General features: G+C 39.2%; 1 protein-coding gene across 1 annotated transcript in view; it reads left to right on the top strand.

Moving 5' to 3' along the window:
- The window catches only part of CSMD3 (CUB and Sushi multiple domains 3), a 2,682,374-nt gene that overhangs the window by 2,254,514 nt on the left and 415,452 nt on the right, over positions 1 to 12,408 (top strand). The window contains exons 46-48 of the mRNA XM_069220640.1: positions 3,040 to 3,153; positions 11,354 to 11,542; positions 12,250 to 12,396. Of these exons, the coding sequence (XP_069076741.1) occupies positions 3,040 to 3,153; positions 11,354 to 11,542; positions 12,250 to 12,396 (450 nt within the window). The remainder of the gene's footprint in view (positions 1 to 3,039; positions 3,154 to 11,353; positions 11,543 to 12,249; positions 12,397 to 12,408) is intronic.

The raw sequence follows: 12,408 nt of genomic DNA, 5'->3' as shown, positions 1-12,408 counted from the left end.
GTGCTTTCAAAACACCGTTTGACACACATTGCGTGAAAAAAAACAGTGTTTATTTCTTGCTGTGCTTTTAATTACATGTAATACAATTTACCAGATGCAGCTGTCAAACTAGAATACTTTAACAACAATACCACCAAATGTGCTACCTCTGTTAAAATCTCACTCTCTAGTGCCTTTACAGAAAAAGGATAAGTGGGAGGAGCCACATCCCTGCCCATAATGAGCCCCCTTTTATGCTGTAATTATCCTTTGGGGCCAAGGTCCCCCAAACTACACTACTAGCTACGGGCCTGCACTTTGCTATTTATGGTGGCAGCTTAATTACAAAAGTGGCAAGAATTCACATTCAGATTAAGGAAGCAAAATGGGATAACCGTGCCTGCTAAAATTAAAAAGGACATCCGCATTGTAAATGTTGATCACGTATAGTTGATCAACACTAGTTTAACACAAGGCAATTATGTACATTACAGTAGCCGTTCAGTGACAACCATTTGTTCATTAACTTTTGAGATTGTTGTTTTGTGCTCTACAACAGGGAGCATTTTTTTACTATTAAGTAGAAATTTAGAAGCTTTTAACTCATGTTCTGAACTGGACAACATCCATACTGAGTTTTAGGAAGCTAGGTTTATAATAATATTGCCGATTTTCAGAAGTTTGAATCTCTAGTTCTTCTATATTGGTGAAGTTGAAAATGTTATAGCAGAAAATTTATCAAAACCCCTTAGTCCTTTATTCCAAGAAATACAATAAAATGTGAACCACCAAGACTGAATTCTGCTACTAAAGGATAACATGTTGCTTCCTAGTTGAAAGTATTATTGATTTAATAAGGCTAAATCTAAAACTAAGTACAGTGATGTTGAAAACAGTCTGTCTGGTAGTTACAATACAACTATACATCTACAACTGCTAATAACAATAACATTATTAGTTATATAGTTAACAAATAAATTACCACTGAACTATGGGCCTGATTTAGAGTTTGGCAGAGGGGTTACTTCATCACAGCAGTGGGGAATATCCTGTCCGCCAACAAATAAATCCCATCATATCCTATAGGATTTATATTTCAGCAGGTGGGATATCCGTCACCATTGTGATGGAGTAACCCTTCAACCAAACTCAAAATCAGACCCAATGTCTTAATTACAACTGACAGACTGGTACTCATTTTATTAAAGCTCGTTTGTTCCTTACTGGGGCCATGGTACAGGAAGCCTGCACCTGTGCACCAGGTGAATGGTGCAAAAATGCTCACATCAGTCCTTTACTGCAAATTAAATTTTTGCACCAGCCAGTTACTGAAAATGTCAATCCATTAGATGTAGGTGCTGAGCTGCTTTCTCAAAGAGGCCTGGAGAACCAAAGCTCCTCCATAGTTTTAATTCAATATAGAGACTTTGGAACAAAGTAAGTTACAGTATACTCCCTATAATCAGTTGAGGGTTGCTGCCACATCACAGACCATCAGAGTATCATTTAATAAGTCTTGTTTTTTTATGCAAATGCACCTTGCCTACTGGTCTTGTAAGCAACACAGAACTAATAAGACCTAGAATTCTGAGTGCTAATGATTACAAATCCAAAGCTACTGCAATGTAGAGAGTGACAAGTTACAAAGTAGGTACGCATCCAGCTCGAGAAAAACATGTACCCTCAAATGACACACTTTGTTTCAGTCAATTCTTGTTTATTCATTCCTCTCTCTGATGAAGTTCCTTAGTGTATACAATAATTGGACCACTGAGGTACCTTGAAGTTTTTACTCACATGCATCTATATCCAGTGCATTACAGTATAAATGCTAGTCCTTGCATTACCAGAAATGAGTCCTACACCATATTTCTTCAGGCCAGGCTTACTTAGTACCCAACATGTGTTACTGATCTGAAATGAGTTTCAGGATTTAAATTAACAGATTTACTTAGAACTCAAACACCAAATTGACACTTTGCATTGGACGTTAAAGGAAATAAAAATCCTTCCTATCACCCTTAATGAAAAAAGCCTAGGTTTGGCAAGTTTGATGACCGGCTAGAATAAGATGAGTTTCCGTCTCTCAAATGCCATACATTGAAGTTATGTTGTCATCTTTTGGCCTTCAATTGACAGTATTTCGGAGATGAGCTCCCTTTTGACCTAATCATACTTGGACAACTTAAGGTCATTAATAACATGAGTATCTGGTTTACCTTATTATAAGCCATTGAATATCCCAGTCGACTGAATACATGTTGACTGTTTCTTTACCGTTTGAGTAGCTGATTCATCTTGATTTGTGGAAATCAATCTACACTGATGTTTCACCATGACATGCGTGGAAAATATTTCAGTGATTTAAAATTTGAAATGCTTAATATTATGTAATATAAATGTAATCTTTGAGGCTATGACTGGTCTATTTAAAATTATATTATCACAATTTGTCAATGTCAGCTTTACGAAGTACATTTACTTTACAAAGACCCACTAAAATGTTTTCTTTATAAGCAATAGGAAAATTTGTAAATGAAATTGTATATCAAGTGCTAATGGGTCAGATGAATGCCATAATCATAGTAACATATGTATAAATATAGACTATTATACTTCATAAATGATGTTAACGGAGCTGTCTAAGTATGTTGACAAGAATACATGTGACTTCAGCTTGCATGCTAGGCAGGTGAACAATATACAAATCTGTCTAGGCTCACACTGAACGGAGCAGTCTTCAAACTGTTTGCCTAGGTACTCTCTACATGCAACATGGCTTTTTCAACCTGAAAAGTGTGTCATGGCATACATTATTTAGCCCAATGACCATGGGTAACCACATCTATATATCTTTCACTCTTTAGGGCTCATAGGGGAGTTATAGGTACACCTAAAGGAACAGGTGGCGTCCATTTTATTATTTTACAATTGGTACCATAAAGTGAAATGTGCCTATTTATATGCAAGGTAATAAAGATCATTATATAAATGCTATCACGGTTTTCAAAATCACAAAGTCACTATAAGTTGTTCTGTAACACTGTTATTGCCTTGTAGGTGACATCATTCGATACCAGTGCTCACCAGGCTTCACACTGGTTGGTAATGAGATTCTCACCTGCAGACTAGGAGAGCGACTCCAGATGGATGGAACACCTCCAACTTGTCAAGGTTTTTATTGATTTTACTATCAAGAAAGTCCTCCTTACAGTATCATTTTAAAACACTCTGAAATTTGTAATAAAGCCCTCCGGTATAGTCAGTAAGGTATTAAAGAAGATTGCGGGTATAGTTCTATAGTTATTTACAGTAATGAACAAAGTGATGGAAACTACAGTGAAACATTTCTCATCAAAAGTTAGTTCCTTTGAATCTACTAAATATGTATTTTTGTTGATCTTTTGTTATCCATGAGGTGTTGTTTTTCTTCTATATCAAGACTATGACAGGCCCATGAATGAATACAAGCATAATGTGTGGCCCAATATTTAAAATGTTTTTATCCAATAACATAATAACAAAACTTCAGGAATTAAGGAAATGCCTTGAGGTGTAATAATAACTTATTTTAACACCCCATGCAGAAAAATAGCTATTTAGGATACCTTTAACATATTCAAATTATTATAGTATATAGCGTCTGTCTTCATATCATGCTGCGTCACAGAAACTGCTACCTTAGACATCGTAGACAATGCCCTCTTTCCCACAGATGAAAATTACCCCTTCCTTCTGATATCACCGGACCTCTCAGCTGACTTTGGCAGAGTCGGCCATCCCACACTCATACACACCCTAGATTCTTGAATGGGATTCACTGGAAGTATCCTTCATTGTTTTTTCTCCTACCATTCCAACCAACACCAGTATGTTCACATCGGTTTGGTCAGTTAACAAAATATCCCTATCACTTTTGGGGCATCCCAGAGCTCCATACTGTCTCCTGTCATCTTTAACCTGTACATGGAGCCACTTAGTGCTCTACACACAAGTAACAGTATCAAGATTCACCAATATGCCAGTGATACACAACTCTACTACAAAGTCTCCTCTGCTTCAGACATGATTTGCTTCAAACACTGCTTGCACAATCGGACCTGAATGTGCAGCACCCGCCTGAAGCTCAAACCAACCATGACAGAATTCCTGCTATTTGTCAAGGTTAAAAGCAAGATAAAATACAAACCTCGATTAATGGCATGAACTTTGACTGCTTCAAACCCCAACTTTCATTGAATGCAATGTCACTTGATTCACTATGGACACCAACCTCACCTAAAAGTAACACATTGCCAAAAAAACAAAGAGGGCCTGGTAAGAGAGTAAAAACATTTCTTGCAGAAATCAACTTTGAGGGTTGCTGTTCAAGCTCTCATACTCTCACATCTGGATGTTGGTAATGTTGTACTCCATGGCCTCCCAGACTCTATGCTGGCACCTGTCAGATGCATCCTACATGCTGCATCACCTCTCATCCAGTGCCTGAAGAAATATGATCACATAACCACATGCTAATGAAACTCCATTGGCTCCTCTTTCCAAACTGCATCATCTTATAAACTAACTACACAAAGAGCTTTCACGACTGGCACCCTGCTTATCTTGCAGACAAACTTACCATCTCTGGAGGATCTCAGCTCACCCACAGCTAGGACGCCATCAGAATGCAGACTAAAAAGTATTTTAAAAAACATGTCAGTGGGCATTTTCCATCTATGCACCTAGAATCTGAAGTAACATCCCTGTATCTATGCTACAAAGCTGCTCCAGTTTAGGAAAGAGTTGAAGGCTCACCACTTTAAAGAACAGTACATGAAAATACATTAACCATCACAACTCATCCCCCTCTCCTCCTATGTGTTGATTTTATTAAAGTCTTTGACCATGTACAGTGCTCGCTGCCTTTTAGCTAGATGTATGCTTTAGATGTACCGTATACATACCTTGTGAAACAATTATTTACAAAAAGATATTAAGAAAAGTGACTCTTCAGACCTACTACTTAGTGAAAATGAACACGTTTAGCCAACGTTATTAATTTTTGCATGAGGCCTCTTTATAATGTAAAGTAATATAAAGCTCCAACCAACAGACATGTAGCTTGCCCCTTTTTTCTAGGTCACCCTAATTTTTTATGGACAGATGCTGTCAGTTTCACTCCCCAGTGGATGTGCTCTGAACCCTAAAACATGGCACAGTGCACTGGCCTCCAGTTGTGATACTTAATTTTCCATTAAGACCACAGTATATGGTTTAAGAAAATACACCAATGGCTTTAAATTTAATTTGAGGGCTGTACATATAAATATATATATATAAAAATGACCCAGTTAACAAATGGCACTCCAAGCAGCTTCAATGTTTATTTAAGGCTTATACAGTCTTTTATCTTAAATCAATGATTTGGGCCAATGAAGAAGACCGTAAAGGTTGAAACGCATCGCTATTGCAAGCTGATACTTTGTTACTTCGTAAAAGATTGAATAAGCCTTAAGTAAACATTGAAGCTGCTTGGAGTGCCATTTGTTAACTGAGTCATTTTTTTATTTATTACGGATCCTGCGCCCGCAGCTGTGCACCGACTTTGCTAGGCACAATCTGGAAGAACAGCAGGGACTGTTTATTATATATATATATATTTTATGTGCCACCTCACACTTTGCACTTTATAATGGTGAAATAAAAAAAACCATTTAATAGCAAGTCTTTGTGTACTGGATTGTGCAGTGTTTCTGGATTTGCCCGGAGGTGAAGGTCGTGCACTGGGGCAGGAGTCCTTGCAAATGCATATATATATATATATATATATAGTCCACTTGAAGGCTGTTGCCGAAACGCGTCGACATTTTGGCTGGTACAGCGTGTGTTTGCTGTTCATCTTGGGCACTTAATGGATTTTCATTTTATATTTTATATTTTTTGCAAGTGCCACTTATTCAATTTTGTTTAGTGTATGAACTTTTCTAATAAATGAAGCCGACGATTCCTCACATGAACGAATTTTGGTGACTGTTTTCATTCTCTACTTTCCACGAGCTTCTGAATATTGTGCAGCCTTTTGGTGCTTAAATCGAGTTGCACCGTTCTTTGAAAATTAATATATATATATATATATATATATATATATATATAGTATGTCTCTTCAAAGTAGGGCTTGTAACCTACAAGTTAGGGTGCCTTGTATTTAAAAGTGGGACATGTAAGATTTAAATTTTTACATGTTATTACGGTGCCTAGCTCCCAAATGCTTTTTTCCTGCCTGAGGTACCTGCAGGCTAATTAGAATTTGGCCTGTGTGCAGCTGGCTTGTCAGTGCTACTTTGAGAAGGTGAGAAATACTGCTCTCAGAGCAGCTACAATAGCATGGGCATGGCAGGATGGCTGGGGGGTGGCAAATGTGACACAGGTTAATCCAAGCAGGGCAGTTTATTAGTGCCCAATAACTTCACTAACTTACAAGAGACCAGAGGGAGTCCTGTACTTAAATAATTTAGGGATAAGGGAAGCCTGGAAGAGAGGGATGTGTAGGTGTTTTGATCCCAAAACAAACTTTAGCTTCCTGGCTGTAGTGTCAGTGGAGGGGGAAGCTAACATCAGAACCAGTTTAGAGTGGTTAAGTGGGAAGGTGTGACTCATTACAATAAACACAATCCTCCTAGTTGAGCCACAAGCTCCCGCACAGGATGTGCTGCAAAAGTGATAACGTTTGCCTTTGGAAAATGTATGCCTACTTATCAGGGAGTGTCCAGGAGTCACCCCTCTCCCAACTAGTGAATTTTACAAAAGTAGCACCAAATTTCCATATGTCAAGCTCCTCAGTACACCTATTTGACCTGTGATAAAAAAGAATGGACTGGAGCTAACCCTTGAGACGATTTTGATGGCTGGGCCTGCTACTACCTATACCCAGGCCTAAGAAGTGGGCTCCAAGGGTCCGTTGTTTGACCCGCTGTGATGCTCCAGTGTCATAACTATTCATGAGACACCTTTTTCATGAAGTGACTAAGGGGTCATTTCCAAACTGGAATGGACCTTACTGTTGGGCTCGGCTGGATTGTGTCTTGGCCCCTAATTGCTGTCCCTGAGGTCCTGGGACCCTTAGAAGTGGCCAAAAGGAGGTGCCCCAGAATGTCTAAAAAGTTGGACTTAAAAATTGTGGCCTTCCAAGACTTCCTGAGCTTCAGAAGTGTTTGATTTTGATTCAACTATTTATTATACAGCTTTAGGTTTGCCCCCGCAGCAGCAGTTTGAGCTCCATAAAAAAGACAGGGGACCTAATTTAGAGTCTGGGAGATAGATCACTCTGTTACAAACATGACAGATATTCCGTCTGCTATATTAGAAGTGCATTATAGCCAATGCCACTTCTAATATGGCAGATGGAATAACTGTCACATTTGTGACTAAGTAGCCTGCATGCCAAACTCTAATTCAGGCCCTAAATCTGAAGCTAGACATCTTGTCTTGGGTGAAGGTGTAAAAAATGTCCACCAAATGAGAGGACTTTGTTGGCTCTGAAATGTTGAATTTTTTACCGCTCACATCTTTTCCCTCCAAAGCCAGCGTCTCTCTGATTTCAAGAGGACTTTAGTGCATACAGTCTTCAACCTTCCCACACTTTAGGATTTCAACCTCTATAAAAAAAAAAAAAAAGACAACTCCAGAAGGTAAAAACTTTGACCAAGATGACCTGCTTAGTGTATACAATCTGCACTCCATCACAATTGGCCTGATTTGCACCTAGGTTCCTGTCAACCGCAAACAGCCAATTGTAGTTGGTGCTTTACTTTTTCCTTATTGCTTTTTGCCTTAACACTATATAAATTCATATCTCCAGTTCTTCTTATTGGATTTTTGTCAGCTTTGGTGGTATATTTCTTATTAAAATGTTCTGAAATTTAGGAAATTGTGATATTTTTATTGAGTTTGTTTTGACTTTTTGACTGATTTAGAATTTGCTAGATACTTTGCACTTTTTCTTAAGCTAAGCCTGTCTCCTCTATGCTATTGCTTCTAGGGGTTGGGCATTTTTTCAAATATTGAAATTGTGTGTTTGACCTTGCAGGATTTCGGGACATATTACTTGGATAGGACCCACATTCTCCACGACTAGTAACTGTTTTCTTACAGTAATCCTAGGCAGTTTTAAAAGTCCTTGCAATATAACAATATTGGCGTAGAAATACAAAAACGTAATGTAAATGGGGTTGTAAATGCGATCATTTATACAAGTAAAACACGTCTGCCAATGTGGTGTGATAGACCAAGTCACAGGTCTGATGCTTTACCTGAACCAAGTCCATATACATGCCAAATTTCCCTCCATTACAGTCCATACAACATGATTTCCTTCTAATCCCTTGCTTTGATATAAAGAATACCAACCTGTTCCATGAATCAGAAATGTCTGCTCTCACCAGACCCAGTCCCCAAAGCTCCATGCATATTGCCCACACTGTCTCATCATTTCTATGATAGAGGCAACAGAGTTATGTTGTGAGCACCTAGTACTCACTTCATTTATTATTTGCATTTGAATGCCTACTAATTGGTTGGATGCCCATAGTCCTTTGTCTAAATTCTACTATCTGACATAAGGCCAGAGATGTCTGACACACCTGTGTCTCTTTTGTTTTTGTGGGACAAAATTGGGCACTGCAGCTAAGTTTACACCAAATAAGTGCTGTTTATTTTAGTTACTATAGCACTTTTAGCCAAAGCTCTACACCGGTTAAGAAAAATTGTATAGAAAGCATTAACAAAGATAAAAGTAGCTTACAAGGCACGATTGAAGTTAGTTAGATGTTCCACATGTTCTTTTAACAGTTTTTCAAGTGTTAATTTAGATCTGATATGAATAGAAAGCCTACTGAGGCACAAGAAGAACACATGAGTGAAATTAAGTTGGCCCACGGAAAGGCTATCTGGACAGCATTGCCCATGCCCTAAAATCTGGCCTCCAAAGGCTCCAGACCAACGTGGAAATGCCCAGTGGAAAAAGAGGGGTATTCTTGGCCTGGCCATGGAACAAATAATGGTCAGAGAAGCAGCACAAAAGAATTGATAAAGGCAATAGAGAAATAAACAAAACACACAGATAAAATGATGAAAGGGAGTGAACACATTTAATTGAAAGGTAGAGAAAATAAAAACTTAAAATTACAAAGCAAAGTGGGCCATGATTAGCATGTCTAAAAGTAGTTACTTAATTAGCTGCAGCCCAGGCGCAATTGTTTAGAGTATTGCTTTGTATACCTGAAAGTGCACATATCCTGTTGTGTGATCAGCTGCAACACAAATCTAGAATTTGTCGACCGTCTGTGAAGAGTTTATAACAACAAATTAGGCACTGTTATGGAAAAAAGTTTGTCAGCTAAAGAACCTTAGGACCAGATGTATAAACCATTTTTCCAGTTACAAAGGGCCCATTGAGCTGTTTGCAACCAGTAAAAAATGTTGCCATGTACAAAATGCAACTCTGTAACTTGTTACAAAATCGCATTTTGCTTTTCCCATTCGGAATAAGGAAAGGACGTGTTTAGGGCATTCCTACCTAGTACTGAATAGCACTGGAATATATAGATGTTTTGCAAACAGAATGCGGTCACAAAACATTCATATTTTACAGATTCTGTAAAGGAGGCTGTAACCCATTCGCAACTGGAAAGGGGTCCCCAAAGGAAAACAATTTTAAGAGTAGTCAGTGGCCTACTCTTACAAAATGAAGAGAAAACATTTTAGTTTCTTTGTGTAATGCATCCCACTTTCCTTTAAGGAAAACAGGCTGCAGTACAAAAAAACTGCTTTATTTAAAAAGCAGTCACGGACATAGTGGTCTGCTGACCCCAGCAGGCCACCATCCCTGTGAGTGCTGGCCATTCTCAATGGCTTGCAAGTTGTGACCTGTCTCAAGAATATTGACCCCTACTGACCCATTTGAGAATCGCAAGCAGTATTGCACACACTGTAGTACATCACAGTTTGCGATTTCCTATTAGTGAATCACAAAAAGTTTATGTTTTCTTTTTTCATACATCTGGCCCTTAATGAAATACTATGCACTCTGGTACTGGGTAGGTTTCATGTGCTTCAGCAAGGGTTTCTAAAACTTGATCTCTTTTCCTCCCTGACATTCACCTCCACTTTATCAGAGCTACGAAAGGGATTGTCTCTGCAGGTGTGTTGTGTGGAGCGTACAGTCACCTCAGACGAGGTGTTGACTGATAACCGATTTTCAGTGCTACCCAGCTCAATGGATAACAACTGCTGTCAAGCACTTTGGGCCTCTACATGGCAAGGCCCTAACAGTTGATGGTGCTACGTGATGTAAGGGTGGTCCTATATCAACAAGAACAAATAAGAGGTCCCCGGTACTCAAATTTCAACATATGAATCGTCCGATGCCAATTAAGTTCCCGAAAAACAATGAAAATGTTTATGATTCATAAAACTAATGTCACATGTGCGAAGGGCTAAATGTCCTGTGTAAGTGGCAAGCTGCAGTTCAGGAGCCTGCAGCTCCCGGTTTACTGGCACAGGCCACCCTTCTAGATATTACTGAAATAGAGGCACACAACGGCTGCTCAGGTGGGGTTTGGTTTCAAGGAGACACATGATGACAGGGACCTACTAATATCAGAAGCTCCCCTCGATCCCCAGTCCACATCCCCCGTAGAAGGGCATTGACATGTTAAAGCCTTATGAGTTCCCTACTTGTGAGTGCAGAGAATTCAATGTCCGTTCATAGTTTAAGGGTGGAAATGTAATTCTCTAGTCTTTCGACCTGCTGGTTGGGAACAGTTATGCCCTTTGCTAGCATTGCACCTTCTCCTGTAGTACTCGTCCCAGCACTAACTCCAGCACATCACCATGGGAACGAGGGATGTTGTCTAACCTGTGGTGTGCCCTGAAGCACAATTTAAGCTTAACAAAAATATTATTGTGTGCAAATCAACCTGCCACTATTCTTGAACTTCTGTTATGAATAAGAAATTACATTAGCAGTAACTTATGAATGAAATATTTAAAACCCATCTCTGACTCAAAAAATTCTTATATATCATTTGCACAGCTCTCTTTACACACAAGGCCAGAATTCAGAATGTTATATGGCTTCACCCACAGTTTATAACAACGTATGTAATTTTCACCAATAAGATTAGAAAATAAGATAAAGGAAGTGTGTTTTGGTCTTTCTGGGTCTCTTCCTAGTAACCATTACCAAAAATAATGAACACAATCACATCCGAAACCCATTTCTCAAGGCATCAAATTAAATTATGGTTCAGTTATGACATGGCCTGCAGGCTACTTCAGTTTTATTGAAAAACACAGAGAATTGGGCCTTATGAATTTTTCTTTCACTCCACAGTCCTCTGTCCGGCCAATGAGATGCGCCTAGATTCCACCGGCATCATCCTCAGCCCCGGGTACCCGGACAGCTATCCGAACCTGCAGATGTGTGCGTGGAGCATCAACGTGGAGAAAGGCTACAACATTACACTCTACTTCGAATTTTTCCAGACCGAGAAGGAGTTTGACATTCTTGAAGTGTTCGACGGTAAAAGTGCCCTTCAAGTTATTTCATAGCTGTCAAGCTTAAAACAATTTGCACGAGAATAAAATGTCTTTTTTATTGCAGAAAAGGGACGTGCAAAATACATGAGGCTCAAATTTTCGAGATGAAATCTTTTGTGTGAAAGTGTCAAATAATGTTCCTTTTTTGGGTCTCGTTACAGATAGCTGTTTATAACAGATCTATTGCACCACATATAGGCCTGGAATGGCCTTTTGTCCGTCCCTTGCCCTTAATTCAGTGGGTTCCTATTTATCTCAGTTCTCTTCTCCTAATTTAATGCTTTTCCTTCCTGGTCGTGAGTTTGTCCCATGCTCATTTATGGTGTGTCCCTTGATATTCAATGATAAACCTAAAGGCTCTCATTGTAAGTGACCCAGTTAATTGCGATATATATCGTGACTCCTGTTGCCCCACACATTATCATTAGGAATTTGAAGACTTACACTGCAGTCCTGCAGTTTTTTTTCTGCTGAATTTCAGCATTGCGCACTGCTGACAGTAAAAATGCCCAATAATTACACGGACCAGCAGATTTAGGTGCATTAAGCACCAAGATCCCCATGCTAGTCCCCATTATCGAGGTCAAACTAGTAACTGGGATTTATTTATCCATAGATACAACTTTGTTTGTGTCTTTGTAGGATTTACCATTCTTTGCAAACCTAAAATATTATTTTTCTTATTTAAAGGGCCGAACAGCCACAGTCCCCTGCTTATTTCTCTGAGTGGAGATTACGCCACCTCTCCTAACGTGAGCAGCTCGGGTCATGAAGTCTTTCTGCGCTGGTCAGCAGACCACGGGACCAACAAGAAGGGCTTCCGGATCCGCTACATAGGTATGGGCGTTC

The sequence above is a fragment of the Pleurodeles waltl genome, chromosome 2_2 (assembly GCF_031143425.1).
Source record: "Pleurodeles waltl isolate 20211129_DDA chromosome 2_2, aPleWal1.hap1.20221129, whole genome shotgun sequence".
Lineage (NCBI taxonomy): Eukaryota > Metazoa > Chordata > Amphibia > Caudata > Salamandridae > Pleurodeles > Pleurodeles waltl.
The sequence above is the reverse complement of the archived record's forward strand: the minus strand, read 5'-3'. Positions and strand labels throughout refer to the sequence as shown.